The sequence below is a fragment of the Protopterus annectens genome, chromosome 7.part0 (genome assembly GCF_019279795.1).
Source record: "Protopterus annectens isolate FY-2018-M chromosome 7.part0, PAN1.0, whole genome shotgun sequence".
Classification (NCBI taxonomy): Eukaryota; Metazoa; Chordata; order Ceratodontiformes; family Protopteridae; genus Protopterus; species Protopterus annectens.
The window spans coordinates 76,696,489-76,723,985 of NC_056739.1; the positions used below are offsets into that span (position 1 = coordinate 76,696,489).

Here is a 27,497-nt window from a genome sequence, read left to right on the forward strand (position 1 = left end):
TTCATTTTATTTTTCTAATGCCTTGCACTCTGGTAAGGACCAGATCTAGCACATTAGAGCCCTCTGCCTTCCTCCATGGTCTTCACTATCTGCTGAAGTCTTATGTTGACAGTCATCTTCAGAAGTTGCTCTTTTTCTGTATCCTTAAAGTCTGTGCATGTCAGTTACTGCTGGAAGGCCGATGTCCCTCAGTTATTATGACCTTCCTTTTCTTTCCAGGTTCCTAATCCTGGTTATAAGACTTCCATCACAAATTCCTTCCTGCATCTAACAGCCCTATATTATGGTGATCCCTTCAGCAGTCTTTTTCTACTACTTGTTCCACTGTCAATGTCAGCATCTTGGTTATGTCTTGTTTCTCTTCTGCCTCCTTTCCTGTGTACCTTATTCAATTTTCCAGGTATGCTACACCCTTTAATGCTTCTTACACAGTCCATCCTTCATGTAGCCTATATATGCCATATGTCATTCCCTGCCCCATGAGGCCCATGTTTTTGCTGTGTGTGCAGTGTTAGCACTGTCTCCATTAGCACAATAGCTAGCTGCCTAAACTCATTTTCCAGGATCGTGGCACTGCACAATGTTCCTGCCGAACCATCCGCTACCCACTTTCTTCTTCTCTATTGTGATTACCTTTTGTACTCACATTCCTTTTACTTTTCTCTGATATCTCTCCTGCATTCATGTGATCTCTCCCTTTTACATATTTGATGACTTACATATTTGATTTTGGCATTGATTAATAAACAATATGATATTGTCCACACATGAACGGATGGTCAGTGTATTTATATAGAACTGCTTAACCCTTCCCTTAAAAAGTTTGCATTTTTTAACTGCACTGGGTGAATGGTTAACATTTCCACTGACAACTACACAACCTTCACCACTTACCCTAGTCTTAATATTCCTCACCTCTCCCCATCGACACTTTACTCACTAATTCACTTATTTCCCTTTTTGTCCCCCCTTTTAAACTTCATTATACATATTGTAAACATTGTATGCTAGCATTTATTACTACTCCTATGATAATCTCTTAAACACTAGCCATTTTACCTTACACACAGCTTTGGATACACTAGAACTATCAGCTTAGTATTACATTTTTTTAATTGTATGACTGTTTTCTGTTTTTCCACTTGTACTCCTGAACTGAACCTGAAAACGGTCGATATGGATCTGTGTCCTATCCCAGTTAACAAATGATAACAAATAAATACAAATTTATAAATAAAAACAAATAAATTAAGGCAGACTGCAAAGATTAAGCAGCGTAAATTTAATGTACTCATATAGAATGAAAATGAATTAGCAATCTCTACAAATACTGTACACCAAAACAGTGCCAGATGTGTAGAAACAGTAAACTACAAGAACCTGGTAAAAGTTACCAACTAGCAAACCTGGAAAGCAAAACAGGTGAAAATTCTTAGCAGAAGTATGAAAGACATGGTAGTCAAATATTTTGTGTGACTTTTTTTCTGATTGTGTCTGTATTATAAATAGATGATAACATGTTGTTCCTCATGTAACAAAATATTTTACATTAGGATGATTGCTAACAGGAAATGCCAATCATACCATAAAAATAAAAGTACCACTGGCATAGCCTCAAAGCAGATAAAGAAAATGACTTAGAAGGACAATGCAACTCAGGAAGTAGATGGCATCTGTAAACCTAAAGTCTTCTGGAAACTCAGTAGAACTAAGGATACCTGCCTATCTCTTTTGGACTTTGCCACTGTAGGGAACTCTGTGGCTAGCCACTGGCAGAATGTTTAGACTTCTTCAGCCAACATTTATTTATTATTTATTTATTTAACATTTGTTAACCGGGAAAGTCCGACTTAGAACGAAGCCAATTTTCAGTGAAGGCCCTGGTAGAAACGCTCCAGATGCATGTCTTTCTAATGTGGGTGGAAACCGGTGCACCAGGAGGAAACCCACACGAATGCAGGGAGGACATGCAGACTCCGCACAGAAGGCATCCCAGCCGAAAATCGAACCGGAGAACCTCTTGCTGTGAGGATCCCATTTGGGAAATACACCAGAGTCATCAAAAAAGAGAGAAAACAGTACTTAAGAGGCTGCTTTAGTTCACACCTGGAGAAAGCACAAGGGTGTGACTAGCACAGGCCATGGGGTGGCACTCATGCACAACACCCACTATGTTCAGGAGGCAGGGACAGCTCCATCACCTTCAAGGGAAACATCATTAAAAATCCAGATGTCTCTTTTTGTAACGTAGATACCATCCCCACAGGGCTGCTGCTTTACCTGCCATCAAGGGGTACGGTCAGTGCTGTAAGGTGTGTTTATGTTGGGCAGGGGTACACGCTTCTCCTTTCTCTTCATTGGTACTGTGCTCTGATGCTCAAGATTTAAGAGACAAAGCCAAAAATAATAGGCAGACAAAGGCTTTAATTCATTCAAAAAAGCTTATAAAGCAACATGATTGGCATCGACATGCACTTTATGAGCAATAAGAAGCATGAAGCACTAATGTCTGGCAGTACTGAGTGACTGTAATCCTCAGTGATTTAGCAGAAAATCAAACAAAAAGAATTGAGTGGTACCTCCCTAGGAGTGTGACCAATTTAGATCTGGGTGAAGGGGGGTGTTATCCTCCCATTCTGTTTCTTGAAATACTTAAAAACAGAGTGCAGCGCCAACATCTGCTTGGATGAAACCCTGCAGCACAGTTTTCAGCCTTCCATTTCCAGCTTTGTGGAGCAAAATGTGGAACACATATTAACTAAGCTTACTAACAAGTCAACTTCAATTAGGAAGCTCACACTATGAGCCTCAAAGGATGGTTAAAATGCGTTACTTTACATGTATAAAACGTTATAATGATGAATTACTATGATTCAGTATTATTTATCCTGAGTAGCAAGTTAAAATTCTGAATTTGTGCGTTGCTCTTTTTCACGTGGAACTGCGGGAAACATGGACCTTTTAAGACTCCAAATGAGGAATGTTCCTCATTATGAAGTACAGTGAGAGTTTAAGCCGCGCAATCTGAAGAAAAAAACGACAGAAACCTTGTAACCTAGGTTAACTTTGGTACCTGTCTAACAAGATCTTTAGAGAATCATTAAACCGGTCTGCCCAAGCTTCCCGGCAGCAGAAGGGCGGGCCAGGGTCTAAATAGCACATTTTATGCAAACGAGCTACGACCTAGGTACGGCTTGAGGTAGGAATTCCCCCCGCACTGGGAGCAGTAGGACACCAAGGATCGTGTTACACAGGTGCAAACACATATAAAGGCTCTCGCGCCTCCCAGCCGCGCGGCTAATGACAGGTGTACGTGCAGGTGTACAGCAGCCTAGTTAGAGCGAACAGCTGGAAAACGGGGCTATATAGTGCATCGAAATCTCGATCGATTGTAGTGGATTTACTGTGGAAAGTCTGAGCCGAGCGTTGCTCCAACTCCAGGGGTACAGGGAGACAGAAAGGTACAGCAGCGTTGTGACTTCTGCGTCCAAAAAGGGGTCTGTAGTTTGTTGTTGGCGAGGGGTTGTCTCATCATACACCAGATGAACTTACTGGAATTCCATAAGTCAGGAGTGATTTTCCATATGGAGGCAAGAGTTGTGCCGATCATAAATCTGCATGCTTCATAAGCCTTATGCGGCAGTGCTTTTCTGAGGTGATGTTGTTGACCCCTGAATTTAGTGCCCCTTTTGTGGCTGGTGGACAAAGACAAACTGGTTTTGACCGCCTTTTATATTGTGGCCCTTAGCTAGTCACTTAACCAGCTGAACGTGTTAGAACGACCTCAGCAGTCCCCCCAGCTATGAATTATGGCAGCTGCGCTGTCCAGGGCATCAACAGGTAGAAGTAATGTCTGTTCTCGGGGGAGGTGCTGCTCGTTTATGTGACAGTGGCGCATAAAGAACTGCATTTTTGTGCTACTAGCAATGGCTTCAAAATATTTTCTAAGCTTTACAACCAGAAAATGCAGGTTTAAAATTTCTTAAGGACATAAGCTACTGCTATTTCTTATGCGACACGTAGTGGTATTTGCGTTGTCTTTGCTAACGAAATGTTAACCTGAACAACTAGGAAAGTATTAGGTTTATACATTTACAAACTGCTACTGTTCATTTTTGTCAGGAATAGCAGTACTCGTGTTACGTTGCAATTGTCTTTTTAGTGTTGTATAATATAGAAAACTAGAAAACATTTGGTTCTTAACACTCGATAGGCAATCGTACTTGTGGTATGTTTTCGTTTATGCGATAGGTAATCGTACTTGTATATTGTTGTAAAGCAATGTTCGAGTCCCTAATGTGAAGTTGTACTCTTTTTAAGGTGATGGCTTCATAAGTTTACCAGCTGGTACTGTTGCTGTACGTGACAGATGCTGGTACTTGTGTCTTCTTCGGTTCCTTAATGTAGAATACGATTGTGTACCTAGAAAGGCTGAGGTATATAAAGTCCCAAGTTGGTACTGTTCGTGTATGTGTTTGTGTTATGTTGTTACCTGTGGTTCCATAGATGCCTCTCAAGTGTTCAGATTTTGCCTCAAGTTTTTGGTCTGTTTCTCAAAAATTGTAATTTTCTGGCAAATCATTGAGGAATCAAATCAAAATATAATGACAGACATTTGAGTTGCAGACTTTATACCCTTCAGAAAATTCATGCTAATTCAAAACCTGTTATTCTGTTAACTTTCTAAGTTTATAAGAGCAACATTTAAAAATTGTCCCTATTTTTTGACCTTTGTCCCCCTCCATTGTTTAGGGCTTTGTTCAGGTTTCTTGCTGTACAGGTTGAGAGGTATGGCTCCATACTGTATAAGATCTAACTACAAGGCATGGGGTCCATGAATTGGTACTGTTTGTAAGTCCAGCTTGTTAATGGCTACCTTTTGAAGAAGGTAGATCTGTTTTACCAAGTAACAGTAGCTCTGAATATTTGCAGTTGCTTAAGAATAACTAGTACAGCCTCATCAAGATATAAGTCATTAGTAGGTAAACTTAGAGCAATCAACCTATTTGTTCAAGAATCAGGGATAAAACCAAAATTTATGAGGGACAAAGCTCTCAAGTTAATAATTTTTTAATTATTACTCTTATTTCACTTAAAAAGCTAATAAAACTGGTTTTGCACCATATTTTTTCCCAGAAAAATAATAGATGCGAGACTCAAATGTCTGTCTTTATTGATTATAATCCTTGGCAATTTATCAGAAAATCAATAATAATTTAAGGAGTGACAGGGCAAATGTTAGAAACAAAATTAGGGACAGTTGTGAGCTTTGGCTGAACTTGTCAGCAATTTTTTTTTTTTATTTCAGTTTGGAAGAGGGGCAAGTGAGTTGAATAGGATCATATGATGATAGAAGAACCTTTAGAAAAGCCACTGTAAATGATAGCTTATCATTTACAGTGAGGTTTGTTCTGTGGTGATTTCTTGCTTGTACCATCTAGCATTCCAGGGCAGGTAAGGGGGGGGGGGGTCATATGCCCAAGATCTCAAGTGGCCACAGTCACATTGTAGTGGCTCACAAATGCAAGAAACTCCGTATACACATATGTAGTGCAAGAATGGCAGGAGGCTTCACTTTAGATGAGAGAGGGGCATACTGTATTAAAAAGGAGACATTCAGTATAAGGGGAGATATTCTTTCTAATGGTGTGGGTGCCTTTTAGGTAGAAAATGCATATTTGGTAATCTGTCTGTGATGTTCTGATAACCTAAATTAATGTCCCTTTTATCCACTGTTCATGTTTTAAAGAGTGCATTTTGTCTTGCAGCAATGTCAATGGCAGAGGTCTGTGAAATTAGCAACATTCTGACAAATGTCATGAATACAATGTATGAGACTGAAGAGACGCATTCAACAGGTCTTCTAATGCCATGTAATCGAAGCCGGGACATACTGATGTGCCTGCCCCCTTTTGTGCCAGCGTCCACAGAGATGCAAGGTAGGTGTAGGATATTAAGTAGAGAAAGCCGGAAGAGGGTGAACAATGAGTACACAGAACCAAAGGAAATGCAGCTATTGTCTAGGGTGTTTCATAAAATGGAAAATGTGTCTTCAATTACATATGTTTATAACAGTTTAAAGTGCAAGTCTAACTTACCAGAAAAGTTATATTCGCACATGAATATAAAATGAAAATAGTCAGTGAAGTGAAAGAAACAGAGAAAAGAAAACAAGGTTATCTTAGTCATTTTTTGCTTAAGACAATGCAGGTGCTCAGCTTCACTGGGTAGTGTGGATAAGGAAATGCCTGTCTGAACTTATTTTATTAATCTTTTACTATTATATTTACAATAAGTCCCTGGCACCTTGAGGGCAAGTGATACTGTCGGCCTTAGTTTGCACTCCAGAGTGCAGATGTGTTTGTGCATTTCCATTTCAAGCTACACACAAGCATTATCAAGAGATTATTTGTTACCTGTGCTTTACATAAACTATGCTGGGTACTGCTTACATTTATCTTCATTTAGTACACCAAATACAGCAGTGTCAGTAGTTCAGAAAGGTGCTAGCTTGTCTGTCAGTCTAAATTCATGTCTCACTTTAGGAACCTGCATTGCAATCCCTTACATTGTAATGTGGCATGGTGTATATGAACTGTTAGCTTTTTTTTTTTATGACGTATTTTGTTCTGACGATTGTTCGTGTGAATGGGGACGACTTGGCAGTATGGTTTTAGGATTCAGAAAATGTCCTTATTGCCATTTGCTTTGCCATCACAGTTTATTGACTGTAATGAAGTTCTAACACCCTCACCTCCAAACATACTTAAGTCTCAAACCTATGGTTAAACAAAAGGTTTGGATTGAGCTAGATTTCTTTCTAATCAGTAGATTTTGTGCCAGTTTAGTGCAGCTTTTCTGCAGGTTATAGTGTAATGTAAACCCCCCACCCCGAGATGCATAGTAGCAAATTTCACCCGCAGCAACGTCAACTGAAACATGCCCACAATGCCTGTCAATAAAATAGTACTGGAATGTAGACTAGAACGGCACTTTTGCGAAAAAAATAACTGTTAATGTTCTCAATGTCCTTGCACAATCTACACAGCACTTAAAAATGTAACAAAATGCAATTTCAACAATTTCACAGCACCCTCCCCCCAAAACACTGATACAAATTAAATATATATTTTTTTCAAGTAATAACATTGGAATAAAGGGTTACAAATTAATTGAAACTATTCAAATGTTCCAAAGATTACCATGGCATTTGTATGCGAGCTGTCAGTATTTTATTATAGACAATTCGAATGGCCTTATATTGAAATAAAATGAATCTGTTTTCACTCATAGATAAGTAGTGCAATAAACAAGGGAGGGGTAGTCGTTAACCCCATGTACATACTGAGTATGCTGTAAATTAGTCGCTTTCTTGAATATCTACATAATGTATGCGTATGTACAGTGCGCACACACACACACACACACATATATATATGTGTGTGTGTTTGTGTGTGTGTGTGTGTGTGTGTGTATATATATATATATATATATATATATATATATATATATATATATATATATATATATATATATATATATATATATATATATATATATGTAGAGAGAGAGAGAGAAAGAGGTAGATAATGTTGTGTAATGGCCCCCAACAAAGTCAATGAACACATGGTATTGACAGTGTAAATGACACCATACCCCCATCACCTGCCAGTCAACACAGGAATGTCTAAATCTGCACAGACATCTCGAGGGAGGGTGTATTACTATGCAGAGTAACCATCTTGAGATCTCTAGCCAGGTAGTAGAACTGAATAACAAGGACTTTATGCCTGGATATGGAACAAATGTACAACCTCAGATGCAGGCAGCATTCATAGGAGCTCTGTCTATGACCACCTGTTTGCTGATTGCAACAGAAGTGCAAGAATAGGCTGCCACACTGTACACGGAGGTGGTTTGTTAAGTATAAGGCAGAAACGGCTATATAAATGTAGTCAACCAAAGCTCATGGAGCCCAGAGCTGCGTCTGGGACATGGGTATGGCCTGGCCACCACTGCTGCTATGTTTCCATTCAGCTTTAAAGCTTTGTGGCATATCATAGAACCATTCATGACAGTTGCCCATATAGTTTGTTCTTAGGGTATTCTGATTATAAAAGCTTGCCATTTTAAGTAAAGTGATTTCACTGATTACAGGTAAACCTCGATGAGGCCCACTAATGCACAGAATGCTGTTCTGAACTGGCACAAATTCCTTTTGTTAAATATGCTTGTATTAGAAAGGCAGCATGTTGTCATGTTTGGGTTGGACTAGCAATGTGCATTATGGAAACAGATTGTTGATTGTTGTACACCATGACTTGTCATTTTCCTGTACTTGCCTTTTATATAACAATTTTTATTTATTTATTTTGTAGAGATGGTGTTGAGTCTTACATTTCTGTTTACAGTAAACAGTACTTTTCTAGTAGTTAACTGTTTTATGCAAAGTTACCATATACTAGATATGAAAATAAGTTCCAGACAATGTTGTAGAATGCATAATTCACCTAGCTTTCTTGCCAGTCTCTTTTTTCACATTTACTACTTGAAAGGAAAGTCAATATATTCTGCATATGTTGTACTTGCAGGGCAGATTCCGTGGCACAGCCTTCCTCCACAGCTGTGGTCCAGGCAGCAGGTACTCGAGTGGATCAGCTACCATGTAGAACAAAGCAAATATGATGCTAGAAACATTGACTTTACAGTCTGCAACATGGAGGGCTCAGCACTGTGCCAACTGTCATCAGATCAGCTGCTTGTCATCTTTGGGCCTCTTGGTAAACAGTTGTTCCAGCACCTTCGTGAGCTCAGCATGAAGTTTGGTAAGTAACTGTTGACTTTTGTGCACACCTGATGTACAAGTTGATGTTTGCTGCATGATGGCATGAAGATGTTGGGAGTCCTTGAAATTCATCCCCAGGTTAAGGATGCAGGGAAGAAATAGCAAAGGAATTGTTATGGTTAGGCTTGTATAGGCCCTAGGGCCGATAGCCTAGTTCCAACCTATGAACCTATAAAGTCTGCAGTTTGGAACTTTCTAATTCACTGATTAGATTTGGGGGGATAGAGTGAGTTCTTTACATGGGTGTCCACATTTGTTAGATGGTAATACAGTATTTTTGAACTCAACAAAAATTTCTTTAAGAAACTACAGCAGTCCACTGACCAAGTGTAGAAACACTGGTTGTAATATGTTTGCAGTTAACATAAATTGTACAGATATTGTAAATCAGATGCATCTCTCTCTAGACATCAATTTCAAGACACTTACTGTGTTCAGAACTGGAATTACAAGATACTTAATATTATTTTATTTCTTTTTAGAAATAGGGGAGTCTTCAGCAATCGATGACATTAACAAACTCTTGGAGGATGTCAGTGAACTGCTGCAGGAGGATGAGCGCGAACTCAAGCTGCTTCTGCCACCAGATGAGAGAGATTATAAACTGCTTGACACTGTCATTCTGGGTAAGTTAGGAGAAATAGGAGCACATTATTGAGTGGTTATTGCTACCATTTTATAGTGATGTAGAACACTGTGAAAGAGTATGCATCATACTTCCTGTGTTGAATATGTAGTCAAAGCCCCATTACTTTCAGCATGTCTGCACTGTGGGAATGATGGGACAACGGCACCACAAACTAACAAAGCTGGTAGTAACTCAAAACACCATACACTAATGTGGCTTTTACTCACATTCAGAAAATTAGTGACATCTTATGCAAAGCATGTAGCCCTTTTCTTATACTAGCAGTGCATGATTTTTTTGTTTCCACCTAGACGTGACAATAAAGGAAGAGAAGTGCTGTTGCTGGCGCATGTGCGGTAGCATCACACCATCTATGTTAACTGACAAGCTCAGCAACAACAGTCACTCCTTCACTGTAGTGCCCCTCATTGTAGTATGTACACCCATGCTTCTTCTATGGAAACCTGTGGGCCCCATCTGTGGCTGTGCCCAAAATTATGTGCTGCTTGAGTGCTACACACACCATTCAGGTGGCCACCTCCTTGTGCTGCATCCTTACTGCATGTCAAGACACCTACAGACCATAGTAATATACTTAATATGCTTGCCTTACTGTTTGTGTCTCAGAACATGTCCCTGACTGCATAGCTGTGCAGATATGGATGCATTTGTGGTGTACTCCTTCACTGTTTGTACATTATAAATAAAATGTTCTGTAGCCTAACAAACTATAATTTATATATTACCGTTGCACCACAGATCTCCATGGTGTGCTGTCACATGATTTCTACAGCTTTGATTTCCTCTTGTTTATTTTTTGGCATATAACCAAACAGATCTGTGAATCCCACATGTAGTTTAATCATGAACTTATTGTGTTTTGCTGACAAATATCTTGAATATTTTTTCATTCTCTATTACTCTTTCATAAGCATCTTTTTCTCTGACTCTCTTGTCCCCTCTCTCATCCCCCCTTGGCTTTAAGAAGTTCTTTAATGGTTTTCTGCCTTGCATAAACGTGATCCGCTGGAGTAAAGAAGTCTTTAAAGTTTGATCACAAACTCTACTTATCTCATGATCTTTTCATCTTATAAAGCTGTCTTCCCAAGCTACTTCCAGAAAAACTGTGTTTTACTCAGTCAGTAAGTTGCCTACAAGCCACACTGTTGTCATAAATGTATTTTAGTTGTGGACTGCAATGAATGGACCTAGAAAAGTGCTAGGGTCAGGCCAATTAAGTATATGTATTTGTATCAGTAGTTACTTCGACTGAGAACACAAAGCCACGTTTATTTTGTCATTTGTTTTCTTATTAGACTGGGGGAATGCAGAAGACAAGAAGTCTACCTTTGACTTGGGCTATGAGTCTGCGCCTACATCTCCTGACAGCCTGTCCAGCTCCCATGCAGGTTGGTGTATATGATGTATACTTTCCTTTTACCTTTGCTAATTCTGTAGCTAAAACAACTAGATGCTACAGCTCAGGAAGCATATCAAAATGTGTTTTAACAGCAGGACAGCCGTGTCACTACTGCCAGCTTCAGTAAACTGCTTACAATAATTTGGGTCACATGAGAATAAGAAGATATGGAAGGGAAGGGGGAGCTGTGTGTTCCATAGTTATCTGAAGATTAGGGTGAATGGTTTGTAGTAGTTTGATGTGTACATTTGTATATACAGCCAAACACACAGATGGAAGAAAGTGCACATAAGCAAGATGGTCTGTACAATTAAGGTTCTAATATGGGGGTGGAATCCATGCAAAATATGTAAGTCTTGCTCTGCTCATATTTATTTACCCCTTTTCTTTCTTTTTTTTTGTAACTTTTTACCCTGATTGTTCATCAACTATCAGCCCCCTCCTAGCCAGCCAGTCAATTCATTCCCCTTCACCACGGAGAAGATTAATTAGAATGTAGCATGTCAGGTGATTTAATGTATAATTGTAAATAAACACACCCGATCCATTCAGCCAATCTGCACCGACCTGGCCATATCATTTCTGCCTGTTGGTGTGCAGCATTTTAAGCAAAAGACCTAAATTTTGCTTGCAACATAAATAGGACATGCTGGAGAGACAGATATGCTTCTCCGAGAATTCCCATTCTCTGGAATAGGCTCTCCATCCATGTGAACCAGAGTTCCTTCTTATTCCAATTTAAGCACAAGTTTGACCAATGGATGAGTAATTAAAAATTCATCACTGGTCTGGCTTGTCTGTCTCTGATGGGCAGAAGCAGTCAGTAAATCACCCGCTGGCCTTGTTCAAGAGAAATCTTGACCAATGGATGGGAGATCGCAGATATACCCCAGGGATTACCTCAGTGTCACTGCTCAACAGAGGCACAGCAAAATAATGGGTATAGTTCCCCATACTAAAGGGGTGGCGTAAGCCACAAAACTATGGGCTAGGCTTGTAAATGCCCTCGGGCAGATAGCCTAGTATGAACCTATGAACCTATAAATCAAGTTTATGGGTCACATCTGGGTTGCACAGCTATGCTTTTAAGGGCCCTAGTGGTCAGTAGCCTAGTGTACATCTAAGAATCTATGAGCCAGTCACGGGTGTATCCCCTAAGAACCTGGAAGACCTTCATGGTTAAGGGAAGAATGCAGGACCAGCTGAACCATCCACAGAGAATGTCATGGGCTGTGCAGGAAGCCACAGCATATAAGATATGAAGGTCAGCAAGTTTGGAGGGAGGGGGTGGCAGTAAAACAAATGCATTTTTAGTTTTTCCCAGATCCTTATCTTTCTTAATTTAGACTGAAAAGGTACTGAGAGGACTGGCAGCTAAGCAGAGGGACTGACAGATGAAGACTTAACTACCCAGGGTTTGGTGGTGTGATTATAACCTGTTTATGTGAAGTGTCGTTAAGTGTTATCATGCCCCTGTGGCTGTGCCATTATTGCTGGGAGCTGTTGTAAATGCTGTCATGTGAAAGGTGAAGGATTCTACTTTTATTAAGAATAATTTGAAGTGGTGTGGATACACATTTTATTGCTGACATTGTAATGTGATTTGGTTCTGACAAGCTTGCCCAGTGAGAAGCTGAAGTGAACTTTGTATCTTGCAGTGCACCTGTCTGCTTAGCAGGAAACTCCTTCTTTCCACAGCTAATTTTTGTTTATGTGTAGTGCATTCAACAGCTTTTGTAACATGCTGTGCTTTGCTCCTTGCTAGGTTCTCTGATGTCTCACAGCCCCAATTCTCCTGACTCCGGTGGAAGTGATATTGATTTTGACAACAATGACACGAAGTGCACCAAAGGTAGGCTGTTCACTGCAGCATCTTCTTTTCTTTACCAAGGCACAAAGAATTGTAACATTATTTTTAATTATTTATTGGCATTTGTTTACCGGGAAAGTCCACTGGGCCAAGAAGAGCCCATTTTCAGTGGAGGCCCGGGGAGATAAGCTCCACAATGGCATTTATATGAGAGTACATGCTTATACAGAACACAATTAGTAAGCTGAAATACATTATAAAAACACAGCTAGTAAAAGAAATACAGTTAAAGGCACACATTAATAGGCTAAGCCAGTCCACTTACAAGTTTTGTCAAATGTATAAAAAATATAGTTTGTATCGACACATACATGAGAAAACACAGGTAGCAAGTAGTAACATTTTAAGGCAGTTGCATTAAGCACGTACAATAGTAGGTGTAGCTGGGTGAGGAAGGTAAGTAGAGTAAGTGTGAACTGAATATGTATGTTAACTGAGGACGGTAGAGTACAGTTACATTTAGGATAGCAGTAATGGGGGAGTATAGTGTGGGTAAGGAGTACATTGGTTGGGTAAAGGCTGTTAGTTTTATAAGGTAAGGGGAGTGAGGGAAGTTTACAGATAAGATAAAATGTTATAGATGGTGTGTACAAGGTTTGTACAGAAGTGAGTAAGGAGGGAGAGGAGTAGGTAGGAAGGCTCTTAGGACTAGGTAATACCTGGCGGAGGTGTTAAGCAGTTACAGGTTCATATGGAGAGCAGATAGGGCAGTTTTGGCAGACGACTGAGATGTGAGAATGCATGTAAGAAGGCTATCCCATGTTTTAGCTAGGACCCAGGAGTATAGTAGCTTACCTGCAGGAAGTTTAGGTTTATGAATGTGTAGGAGGTGCTGATTTTCAGATCTTAGGGACCTATTAGGATTGTAATGAATGAATAAAGAGTTTAGGACAGGATGGTCTTGAGGTTTATTAATTCATTTGTAAGTGATAGTTAGATGAAGATAGGTTAAGTAGTGGGGGAATTCAAGCCAGTATAGTTTGTTTAGAGAAATGCAGTGGTGGGTAGAGTGGCAACTGTTAATTGTGAATTTGGCTCTCTTGTTATAGCATGTTTCTAGCTTAGTTTTTAGGGAGGATTGGAGGTTAGTAAATAGCGGTGCACCATATAATAGGGAAGGAAGTAGATAAGATGAAGCAAGTACTTGTTTTGTGTGTGTGTGTTGGGGGGGCAGGTTATGTCTGCAGAGAAGTCCTAGTTTTTTGTGGGTCTTATGTTATTTTGGACATGGAGGTCAAATTTAAGGTTTTCATCGATTATAACGCCTAGAAGTTTTGTATGGGTAACTAGTTCAATTTTTGTGGTATTTAAAGAGAAAATGTTAAACTGGGATTTGTTAATAGGTGAGTTTTTCTTGGGAGTGAAAATCATGAGTTTGGTTTTATTAGGGTTTAAGGAAAGATGACTGTAATGGAAACAAGTCTCTACAGTGGTGAGTGCAGGTTGGGTGACTTGTAATAGAGTTGGGTTGTCAGCAGCACAAATTGTGGTGGAGTCATCAGCATACTGAACTAAGGAGCCTTGTTGGATGGATTAATGGAGGTTTGTACATTAGTACAAGCACAGTATTGTTTGTGTGTCTGTGTGTCTGTGTGTCTGTGTGTGTGTGTGTATGGAGGAGGGATCTGTGATAGTCCTGGAAATCCACAGTACCTGCAGACTGCTAGGCAGACACACAGTGTATGAAAAAAATGCAGTGCGTTTGCATGATATCCAGCAGTTGAGTGCATTACCGCAAGCAAATCCCTTATTTGTAAACTGAGGGGGGAATAGAACCAGTAGACACAGCTTTGGCAGGATCTCTTACAGACTTAGTAAAATCTGATTTTTTTCTTCAAATTTTGATACATGGTGGTGACTTTTCTAGGATACAATATACTGTAGACTGTCACCAGTAAGTGATTAAAATGTGGGTAAATGAACTGCATATTTCAATGTTGTCTTTTGTTTCCAACAGAATCATTTTTCAAGTGTAAAGGAAGTGACCTTGAGCCCTGCAGCAAAAGAAGGCGAGGAAGGCCACGAAAACTTAACAGGGATGGAAAAGAGTACTTGGAATCAAAGAGAAGCAAACATTGTAAGAATTTTTTTTTTTTTTTTGGAAAGTCTGTGTGTCCATGTGTTACTCTCTCTCTCCCTATATATATATATATATATATATATATATATATATATATATATATATATATATATATATATATGGGTCTACTTTCTATCACCGAACTTCCGAATCACCGACACACAAGTTACCGACCCCAAACAACCGAAAACACACAACACCGACAAACACCAACAACTCAAAAAACCGAACACCACTACACCGACACAAAAACGTCAACTACACATTGCACACAATAACATATCCACTAACCTTAACCTAAACCCTAACCCTAACGTCCGACACTACCGCACACTTACCCAACCCGCACCCTAACCCTAACTCACTTAACCCACCCCTAAACCTCAACACCGTCACTATCGCACACTTACCCTACCTGCACCCTAACCCTAACTCACTTAACCCACCCCTAAACCTCAACACCTTCACTATCGCACACTTACCCTACCTGCACCCTAACCCTAACTCACTTAACCCACCCTAAAACATTAAGCCCCTCACTATCGCACACTCACTCCACCCGCATACTAACCCTAACACACTTAACCCTTCCCTACACTACACTACGTCACTATCACACACTTACCTTACCGGAACCCTAAGTCCGACACTACTGCACACTCACCTTTCCCACACCCTAACCTAAAATCCCTCACTATCGTACACTTACCTGTCCGCTCCCCAATCCTAAATCTTTCACTTTCGCACACTTACCGGATCGCGCTCACACGCTGCCGTTGTCGGTCTTTCAGCTGTCGGGATATCGCGTTTTCGATAACCTACCTGTTCGGTCGTTCCGTCTCGATCTTCCGGGTGTCGGTGACGTGGCGCTTTGGTTATTCGAAGTAGACCCATATATATATATATATATATATATATATATATATATATATATATATATATATATATATATATATATATATATATATATATGTATATTCTTTTTGATTTAGTTTCTCCACTTCCCATTATCATTTATAATTGCCAATCATTAAAACATAACTCAAGTTATTTGTAGGTGTTTCATCCCCAAGTAATTTATAAATGCAGTTAACTCTCGGCTAACTGGCACCCATGGGGATTGGTAGATGCCAGATAACTGTAGTTTCTGGTTGCTTGAGAGTTACTATTAGAAATAGGCCTGACTATTACTGTACCCTATACTATATGTTTGGTTTGACTTGTTCTTAGGTTGGGAGGGAGGGAATTTATTCCTGTCTTCCTTTTTAAAACTCTAAAAACATAAGGTATGTTTCTCTGGGGGGACAAAGTGCAACACATGAAAATTGTACTGTATTTCTTTGATTTTTTTTTTCTGGTTGCTTGATTTGCGGTTAACAGAGTTTACTGTATGACTCCATTTGCAGATGCCTACTTAGCATATGATTTTAAATTTTTCCATTTTGGACATATTTCAGCTCCAAGAGGTACGCACTTGTGGGAGTTCATTCGAGACATTCTTATCCACCCGGAGCTAAATGAGGGACTAATGAAATGGGAAGATCGTAGTGAAGGGGTATTCAAATTCCTCAAGTCAGAGGCAGTGGCCCAGTTGTGGGGGCAAAAGAAGAGAAACAGCAGTATGACCTATGAGAAGCTTAGCAGAGCTATGAGGTAAGCAGCATTGTTCATTGTTAGTCTGCAAATTGTTCTTTGCTTGCATCTTAACTGTAGGATGTAATATGTTTCCTTGTGTTTTAGAAGATACTGCCTTTCTTTTTCTAGTAATAATGGCAGTTAAGTAGCCACCTAGTGCCATGGTCATTACAGATGCTCTAGTTTTGTACCTATTTATTTTTTCTGTAATACCTGGTGAGTAGTTAAGTATTTTATTCTGTGTTTGTGTGGTTTGGGAACTTTTTTATTGCATTCATTTGTTAACCAGGTAACACCACCAGGCACGAGTGTTTCTCTTCCTGGAACACCCCGGAGTGCTGTCTAGTCATTTGCTCAGCTTCACACATTTTGTTTGTGGAAATTAAGACTACAAAACTGTAACACAAAGTGTTAGGGCTTACATGTATGTAGTAGCCCACGGCACATAATAGAGACTTGCTCTTTTTTCTACATGAAATAGTAACCGCTTGACATTCTTACATGTAGTAGTTGTTAAGTGATATGAGCATGTTTAGCTGTATGCAAATCCTCAGATGCAGTGGACAGTACTGTGCGTGACCCTGACAGAGAAAAACCTTGGAAGCAATTCAACACTCAGTTTTGAACCAGTACTGCATGCAGTTAGATACAGATAACCTCTTAGTGTCAAAGTGAAAGTTAGTAAATCAGAATATGCTAGCTACTGCTGCGCTACATTATTACATCGCATTCTCACAATAAAACTAGCAGTTTTACAAGGTGACATAGGGGTGCGTTGTTAGCTAAGAAGACATGCATTCTCACAATAAAACTAGCAGTTTTACAAGGTGACACAGGGGTGCGTTGTTAGCTAAGAAGACATGCATTCTCACAATAAAACTAGCAGTTTTACAAGGTGACATAGGGGTGCGTTGTTAGCTAAGAAGACATGCATTCTCACAATAAAACTAGCAGTTTTACAAGGTGACACAGGGGTGCATTGTTAGCTAAGAAGACATGCATTCTCACAATAAAACTAGCAGTTTTACAAGGTGACACGGGTGCATTGTTAGCTAAGAAGACATGCATTCTCACAATAAAACTAGCAGTTTTACAAGGTGACACAGGGGTGCATTGTTAGCTAAGAAGACATGCATTCTCACAATAAAACTAGCAGTTTTACAAGGTGACACAGGGGTGCATTGTTAGCTAAGAAGACATGCATTCTCACAATAAAACTAGCAGTTTTACAAGGTGACACGGGTGCATTGTTAGCTAAGAAGACATGCATTCTCACAATAAAACTAGCAGTTTTACAAGGTGACACAGGGGTGCATTGTTAGCTAAGAAGACATGCATTCTCACAATAAAACTAGCAGTTTTACAAGGTGACACAGGGGTGCATTGTTAGCTAAGAAGACATGCATTCTCACAATAAAACTAGCAGTTTTACAAGGTGACACAGGGGTGCATTGTTAGCTAAGAAGACATGCATTCTCACAATAAAACTAGCAGTTTTACAAGGTGACAGGGGTGCATTGTTAGCTAAGAAGACATGCATTCTCACAATAAAAACTAGCAGTTTTACAAGGTGACACAGGGGTGCATTGTTAGCTAAGAAGACATGCATTCTCACAATAAAACTAGCAGTTTTACAAGGTGACACAGGGGTGCATTGTTAGCTAAGAAGACATGCATTCTCACAATAAAACTAGCAGTTTTACAAGGTGACACAGGGGTGCATTGTTAGCTAAGAAGACATGCATTCTCACAATAAAACTAGCAGTTTTACAAGGTGACACAGGGGTGCGTTGTTAGCTAAGAAGACATGCATTCTCACAATAAAACTAGCAGTTTTACAAGGTGACACAGGGGTGCGTTGTTAGCTAAGAAGACATGCATTCTCACAATAAAACTAGCAGTTTTACAAGGTGACACGGGTGCATTGTTAGCTAAGAAGACATGCATTCTCACAATAAAAACTAGCAGTTTTACAAGGTGACACAGGGGTGCGTTGTTAGCTAAGAAGACATGCATTCTCACAATAAAACTAGCAGTTTTACAAGGTGACACAGGGGTGCGTTGTTAGCCAAGAAGACATGCATTCTCACAATAAAACTAGCAGTTGGTGACACAGGGGTGCATTGTTAGCTAAGAAGACATGCATTCTCACAATAAAACTAGCAGTTTCACAATAAAACTAGCAGTTTTACAAGGTGACACAGGGGTGCGTTGTTAGCTAAGAAGACATGCATTCTCACAATAAAACTAGCAGTTTTACAAGGTGACACAGGGGTGCGTTGTTAGCTAAGAAGACATGCATTCTCACAATAAAACTAGCAGTTTTACAAGGTGACATAGGGGTGCGTTGTTAGCTAAGAAGACATGCATTCTCACAATAAAACTAGCAGTTTTACAAGGTGACACAGGGGTGCATTGTTAGCTAAGAAGACATGCATTCTCACAATAAAAACTAGCAGTTTTACAAGGTGACACAGGGGTGCGTTGTTAGCTAAGAAGACGCATTCTCACAATAAAACTAGCAGTTTTACAAGGTGACACAGGGGTGCGTTGTTAGCTAAGAAGATGCATTCTCACAATAAAACTAGCAGTTTTACAAGGTGACACGGGTGCATTGTTAGCTAAGAAGACGCATTCTCACACTAAAACTAGCAGTTTTACAAGGTGACAGGGGTGCATTGTTAGCTAAGAAGACATGCATTCTCACAATAAAACTAGCAGTTTTACAAGGTGACACAGGGGTGCATTGTTAGCTAAGAAGACATGCATTCTCACAATAAAACTAGCAGTTTTACAAGGTGACACAGGGGTGCATTGTTAGCTAAGAAGACATGCATTCTCACAATAAAACTAGCAGTTTTACAAGGTGACACAGGGGTGCGTTGTTAGCTAAGAAGACATGCATTCTCACAATAAAAACTAGCAGTTTTACAAGGTGACAGGGGTGCGTTGTTAGCTAAGAAGACATGCATTCTCACAATAAAACTAGCAGTTTTACAAGGTGACACAGGGGTGCGTTGTTAGCTAAGAAGACAAGCATTCTCACAATAAAACTAGCAGTTTTACAAGGTGACACAGGGGTGCGTTGTTAGCTAAGAAGACATGCATTCTCACAATAAAACTAGCAGTTTTACAAGGTGACACAGGGATGCGTTGTTAGCTAAGAAGACATGCATTCTCACAATAAAACTAGCAGTTTTACAAGGTGACACAGTGGTGTGTTGTCTAGCTAAGGAGTCACACATTCTCATTTTGGTACGTATTTCTCTAGCATGTAGAGTTGTGCATAATTTGAAAAATGCTCACGTTGTTGGAAGCTTCCATTGGAAGAGGTGGCTTATACTACATGGAGATCTCCGTCATAGTGGGGGATAGCTGATAAACATTTCCTTACTCTGTCCCCCTTTTTATCCTATAAATTCCTTTTTACCATTCTTGTTTGATTACTTTTTCAAGTAATTTAATTTCTTCCTAATATTCATTTTTTATAATTAAAATGCTGTCAGTTACTTAAATCCATTGTATTATCTTTCTTCCACAACAGTGCATCTCTCTACAAATCTTCTCCATTTTATACCTCCTTTTTCCTCCTTTTAATACTTGCGCAAACATGATTTTTGCCTGTACTATGTTTTTAAAAAAACTTGCAACCCTGCTCATTAATATTAGGTACCAGCTGTTCTTTACTTTTTTCCACTGCACTCAAGTTTTTCTACCACCACTTGTTTGTGTAATATTTCCTTGGTTGCCTAATCGGTCTCTTAACTGACAATATAATTTGTCATATTTCTTTCATTGTATATAGTAATTGTATATTCACCTATACTTCATTGCCTATATTTCACTAATTGTTTTTTCTTGCCCATAATACACTTCTTTTTTTATTTTTTTATTTACCAGTTGCTTTATGTTTGTTGTATTATTTTAAAATCTGCACTTAAAGTTACATTTTAGTCGAATTTGATCGAAAGTTTGTTTGTTTGTTTAATTTAACTGTGGAGGCTGCCCACTAAAGTGTGCTAGCCTGTGTAACTAATTTATCACTGTTTCTGCATTTTCTGTGTGTTTCTACCAAAAAAACAAAAAAACAAAAAAATAATCCTTGTTTTCCTGCCTCTCCTCGACTAGTTTAGACCAGTTTACAGGCATTGCTGTATTCTGGGCTGTGGTGTAGTTCCTGTGTTGTCCATTACCTTACTTGGATAGAAGGAAGTTTCTTTGCTCACCAGTGGGAGTGGGAAGCCTTGAGCAGCCTACTTGTCCCTGTAGGAAGTGACCTCAGCACAAGAAGCTGTAGTAATTGGTTGTTTCGGACCATTTCTAGCTCTTTTGTAGTTCACTGTTTAAAATCCGCGTTTGCATGGCTTTGTGCGGTTGTACGCATAGCGCAGCGCCGGTTAAACAAGGTTAAACTTTTTCTGGCTCCGCCAAGTCTGCTCTTCAAATTTTCCCTTAAGGAAGCTCTACTCTTAGTATAACCAGACTACTCACTATATTATAAGCCTAGCACTTGTTCTCAATACTTCTCTACTAAGTAAGCACTCTCGTACTAAGTAAAGCACTACATCTACTTACCACCCCTGTGAATATCCACTTACCTTAAAGGTACAGCACTCCCTTATACTGTTCTAGCATGTCGAGTGGTAGATTACTGGCGTCGTCTCCAATTCAGCTGGTCAATCTGGGTATCTTGAGACAATGCTACAATTGTCTCATATACACAGACAACCTTCTCCTCCTCCCAACAAACACAAATACATGTGAGAGATGCAACTATATAGCCAAACTGGAGGCTGAACTCTCTCAACTTAGGGCTGGCATGACCAGACAGGAGGAGATGGCAACCACACACACAACAATCCCAGTACCACATAGACCTACCACAATTGCAAACCAAACAATAAAAACACAAAGACATACTCAGAGGCTCTAATAAAAAACTTACCAAAACAACAGAGGCTCCCAAAGCAGAAATCCAAAAATCCACCACCTCAAAACAAAACACATGCAACACATACTTCAATAAATCAGTGTGTCAACCAATCACAGCCCTTGAGGCCAAACACCTTGCCTGATACACTAGTAATAGGTGACTCTATAGTCAGACACACTGATGTCCCGCTGACCAGGCTGAACAAGGAGAAGGTGACTGAGCTGTCTATCGGGAGCTAGGATCCGCCACATAACACACGCACTCATGTCACTCCAAAGCAAGTACAAATATGACTCCGTCATTGTCCATGCTGGTGCGAATGACCTGAGACGTACCTCCCTGGACTACATGAAAAGAGACATAGAGGAGCTCTCCGATTATGTAGCCCAGGCTGGTATGACCCTGACCCTGAGCAGCATCTTGCCCTCACCAAGAATGATACCACAATACAAAGACAAGATGATCAGCTTTAACAATTGGCTCAAGTACTGGTGTCATTCTAAGGGAATCCAGTGTCTGTCTGCCTGGGATGACATGTTGGACAAGCCATGCTGCTTCACAAGGGATGGCTTACACCTATCACCACTGGGCTTCCGGATATTGGCTAAGGCTCTTGCCACCCCCATAGTGCCTTTTTTAGGCAAGGCTCAAAAGACAAACCCACCTCCTTAGAAAACAAAAATGGAAAAAAACTAAGGGTAATGCTGCTCAACGCCAGAAGTCTAAATCTCAAGATGCAGGCACTTGATGCACTCCTCAGCATGGAGAACATCGACGTCTGTGCAGTAACTGAAACCTGGTTCAAGGCTCCTGAGAGCACCCCAGTGCTACCAGGCTATACCTGGTATCATGCTTTTCGGCCCCAAAACCCGGCCCGAACCACAAAGGGAGGGGGAGTGTCCATATTCATCAAGGACACCCACACCTCCAGGTTAGTAGCAACACATGAAGCATCAGAGACCATACAGGTGCAACTAACCATAGGCAAAACTGCTATACAACTGGTAGCATGTTACAGACCACCCTCCCAATCTCAAGAACCCCACTCAGCCTTCCTGAAGACATTGGAGGATATGAATGTATCACAAAATACCATCATACTGGGAGACTTCAACTACCCAAACATAGATTGGGTACATTATTCTAGCCCTAATACCCTAGCCCAATGGTTCCCGGAATTCATAAATTCAAATGTACTGGAACAACTAGTCACCTCTCCCACTAGGGGAGATAATATACTAGACCTGATAATCACAAACATGGGGACAAAATGCTCCACACTGGAAGTATACCCCTCACTAGTGAGATCTGACCACAAACTAATCACCCTGGATATACATATCCCACCTCCACCCCCAGCACAAAAGACCACAGTGAAAAACTTCTCAAAAGCAGACTTCACTCTTCTTAAGACTGAGATGGTATCCTTTAAGCCCACTGTGCCAGTGGATACCACATCCCACAATGCCGAATCCTTCACAAATGCTTTCTATGGACATGTCCAAGAATGCATGGATCATGCAATCCCAAACAAATCCAAGTCCCTCTCCACCAAAGGTAAGCATCCTGTCTGGTGGACCTCAGCCATAAACAAATTGTATAACAAAAGAAGGAAGCTACTGCACGTCAGAGCAAAATCCCATGAAGGGAAGACATCTCTGGTCAACATTAGCAGAAAACTACATTCTCTCATAAAAACATCCAAGGCCAACTTTGAGAGAAAAATCGCTAAGGACACTAAAGATAACCACAAAGCCTTCTTCAGCTATGTTAGAAACCTGGGCGGAAACCCTCAGATATGCTCAGAGTTGGTTCACAACAACAAAAAATACACTGAACCCACAGATATTGCCAACATTCTGGCTGACAGGTTCAGTGCAAATTTCTCCCCTCCTTCAACCCCAAAAGAAGAAATACTTATCCCAGCTGAATGTAATCTCCCTGTCATCTCAGATGTCCAAGTGAGAACCGCCCTAAACAAAGCAAAAACACAGCATCAATGGGACCTGACGGTATCCCGGGTTGCGTGTTACGTGAACTCCAAGAGGAGCTAAACCCACACATAAAAATGCTATTTAACCTTAGCCTTACTGGGATATGTACCTGAACACTGGCATACAGCAACAGTGGTCCCACTCCACAAGGGGGGTGCCTCTACAGACCCTGGAAACTACAGCCCCATAAGCTTAACCAGCCTGGTCTGCAAAGCTATGGAAAGAATCATTATGGAACTCATAAACAGAGACATAGGGGACCTACAGACACTTGACCCCACCCAGTTCGGCTTTGTAAAGGGCAGATCCTGCCTTTTAAACCTGGTTGACTTTTTCGAAACAGTCACTAGAGCCATTGATGAGGGCAAAGCAGTCCATACAGCATACCTGGACTTGGCTAAGGCCTTCGACACAATACCCCACTCAGGTATCATAGATAAGCTCAACAGCTTAAAAGTAAACCCTTATGTCACTAGATGGGTTGCAAACTGGCTAAAGGACAGAACCCATAAAGTTAAAATCGCTGGAGCAATGTCAGACTCAAAGCCAGTCACAAGTGTGTCCCACAGGGATCTGTCCTGGGACCCCTCTTGTTCGGCATTTATTTCTCAGATGTTAAAGCAAACATGGGAGGGCTGTGGCTGACAAAGTTCGCAGATGACTGCAAACTAGGCGCCATAGTCGATACACCAGCAGACACACACATCCTACAAAAAGGCCTCACAGAAACGGACAACTGGTGCCGGAGTCACAGCCTTAAACTAAATGCCAAAAAATGTATAGTCATCCCCTTTGGGAAAAGTGCCCACAAATTATCACATAGACAGCAACCCACTGAGTACGGAAAAAGTAATCAGAGACCTAGGGACCTAAGTCGACAGCGACCTCTCATTTGACACCCACGTTGCCAAAGTGGTTAGAAAAACATTCTACCTTGCACACCTCATCATGAAGGGATTCACATCCAGATCCAAGGATGTCATTGTACCCCTATATTCCTCCCTCATCAGACCCATGATTGAGTACAATGCCCCATTTGGTATGTACATCACCCGGCATTTGCAACAGCTGGAGAGACCACAAAAGTACCTCACCAAGAGGATCAAGGGTCTCCAACATATGTCTTATTCTGCCAGACTAAAGAAACTTCAGCTCTATTCAGTAGCATACCGCCTGCTCAGAGGTGATCTCTGCCTGACGTACAAGGCCATGTCCAATCAGTATCTGATGGACATGCTCCACCTCAAAAAAAATCCAAATCCATCAGGACCACGAGCGCTAAAGAATTAAACCTCGGCGCAAGTATGAATAGGACATGCTGGAGGGATAGATTCATAACCCAGAGGCTTCCCATGCTTTGGAACAAGATCCCAGTTCATATTAGGCAGAGCCCCTCACTGATTCTGTTCAAGAGAAATCTTGATGAGTGGATGGGAGATCGTAAGTTTACCCCAGGGGTCACATCTGTGTCACTGCTAGACAGGGGCAAAGTAAACTAATTCTATTATATAAGGGGACCTTCATTGTGTCCCTACTAGACAGAGGCACAGTATTCTAAATTTATTCTGTACATTTTTTGTACCATTTCATGGGGTGGCAAAAACCACATCACTATGGCTAGGCTTACAAATGCCCCAGGGCAGCTAGCCTAGTACTATACTATGAAACTATGAATACCTCCTCTTTTCTTTGTTTGCTAAAACATAAAACTTCCTCTTTTCTTCCCCATAAACAATAACATGTAGTTACTTCATTTTGTTTATGTATCTGACTTTCCTTTTATTTGGATACACTGTGTATTTTTTCCATATTCTCCTCAAACTCTTTAATCAGCCTTCTGTATTTCTTTTGTGTTTGTTTTCTTGCACGTACATTCTCTCAACTTCTAGAAATACTTTTGTACTATTTTTACATGACTTGCCCACCACTGTGTCTAATAATTCATAAAACAGCTTTGTTGTCTTGTGATCCTTCTAAAATTAATTAATTAAGGTGCAGGAGTCTGGCCTGATTAAATATTTAGAAGCCCATACTTTTTCCTTCAACATGAACTGCATTTGTGTATTATTATGGGTTTAATGTACCTTTGCTGTGCATTCTACTAACTTCTGTGTTTTCATTGCTTCAACAAAATTAGAACGTACAGTAAGTTTATAAATGTGTTTTTTTTTTTTTTTCTTTTTTTAGGTACTACTACAAAAGGGAAATCCTTGAGAGGGTAGATGGAAGAAGGTTAGTTTACAAGTTTGGAAAGAACTCTAGTGGTTGGAAAGAAGAGGAACTGTCTTTGAAACATCAGTGACTGTTGTGAAGTTAGAAGGACTTGCCTTTGCTGATATAGTGCCAGGGATGGCTTGGCATGTAGGAATGAAGAGAATAAAGAAAAGGAGTGCATGGAGCTGTACACCGCTTCCCTGGGAGGCGTAGAATGTTTCCTGCTGAGTGTTTAAGTGACTATAGCCCATTTGGGCCATGACGTTGTGTGCATGTGTATGAATGCAGCACTTTATTTGTGGTGCGTAAAGTAAGCTGATATTTTGGCTTAAGTAGGTTGTTGTAACCAACATTATTTTTTAATGGACCAGTTGTAACAAATGGGGTAGCAGTATGCGTCTCATTGAGTAAGTAGCTGAAACTTCAGAAACAGAACCTGGTCATTGTTGCCAAATAAAACACTGAGGCAGATAGATGTCTATCTCTAAAATAATTTCTTGCCCCTGATCCATACAGCTGTAGAAACACTTGAATAATTATCTGAATGTGTATTGGTGATGCTGTTCATACAGGGGACTATCTTCTGGAGTAGCTAGTTGTCAGCCATTCTACAAATGGCTCATCATTGTACAAGCATGTGAAGCCATCAAAAGGAAGATATTCCTTCAAGTTTATCGGGTACCTCATTGGAAGAGCATGAGGGGGTACTTGGCATCTTATCTTTGAGAACAAGTTCAGCATGTTGAATGCATTCATAACTGATGAAATATGTGCAGTTTTATTACATGATTCAGATCAGTGGTGTCAGTTCTGCATTTCAGTTTGAGTCTTAAACCATATGCTGTTACTTTATATAATGCTATATAAGACCAAGATTATTTCTTAACACCCCCCGAGAAGCTCTACAGTGTGGTTCTTAAGTCTAGTTCTAAATTTGGAGCAACCTCTACTCAAGTAATATTGACACTTTTTTTAAAGAGTTGGATTGGATTTTTTAATCTGGTTTGAAGTATGTGACATGTACAAGTTCAGACTAAACATGTTGTGCAAAACTTTACGTGTGTTTGAAAACAATCCAGAATGAGCTGGACAAATTATATTTATTGCTGGAGAGCAGGTGCTTAAGTATGTTTGGAACTCCTGAAATAAGTTATGCCTTACTTAAAGTTGTATAGGAAGAACTGTGTGAAGAGTCTGGATATGGCTACTGTTAACTACTGCAGCAGTTGTAATGTTTTAAGAAACACATCATTGCCCCTCTCTGAAATGTATTTTAAAAGTGTGCCTTAAGCTGTTTAGTGTTACACCCCCGAACTCAGGATCGTCTTGTCTTCAGTTTGTTATGAACACTGTATGACAGCATTTAGCATTAGGTCATTACATAAGCCAAGATCATGTGAAAATGTTCATGATTTCTTATGCAAGGAGGCCCACTTGAAAAAACTGAGTCTAGATTATCTCTGTATATTTAAAACTTTACAATTGTTTTCCCAATGAAATGATGTGCAAAGCTGTGAAGAAGACATTTGTTATATAGAAGGAAAAGTTTTACTACTGATTTTATACAAATGAATTCGAAGTATCTGCACTACAGAATATTGCAGGGACTAAAGTGGTTCATACAGGTTATTATATATTTTGAATTGTGAAGCTGTTCTATTTTTACATTCTCTAAGCACTTAACATATTTTTATGTTTTTGGCAGTTTTGATGCTGGTCTGTCTGGTGTTTTATACCCAGACATTTCACTGGTCATCATCATTTACTCCTACCTCTGTGAGCCCTCTTCCCAAGAAGAGGGGTTCATTGGCAGTACAAAACTGAGCAGAATAGATTGTCTGCAGATTACGTTTCACTGTTCTTTGGTCTTTGAAAGTT

At 40.1% G+C, this 27,497-nt stretch overlaps 1 protein-coding gene across 1 annotated transcript; it reads left to right on the plus strand.

Annotated features, from left to right (window-relative positions):
* The first annotated feature begins 3,293 nt into the window (after window positions 1–3,293).
* On the plus strand, window positions 3,294–26,101 carry ELF3 (E74 like ETS transcription factor 3). The gene is made up of 9 exons (XM_044076496.1): window positions 3,294–3,461; window positions 5,769–5,939; window positions 8,592–8,825; window positions 9,328–9,471; window positions 10,790–10,882; window positions 12,659–12,745; window positions 14,721–14,840; window positions 16,301–16,496; window positions 25,593–26,101. The coding sequence occupies exons 2-9, from the start codon at window positions 5,771–5,773 to the stop codon at window positions 25,705–25,707; spliced, it is 1,158 nt and encodes a 385-aa protein (XP_043932431.1). The 5' UTR covers window positions 3,294–3,461; window positions 5,769–5,770; the 3' UTR covers window positions 25,708–26,101.
* Window positions 26,102–27,497: the final 1,396 nt, after the last annotated feature.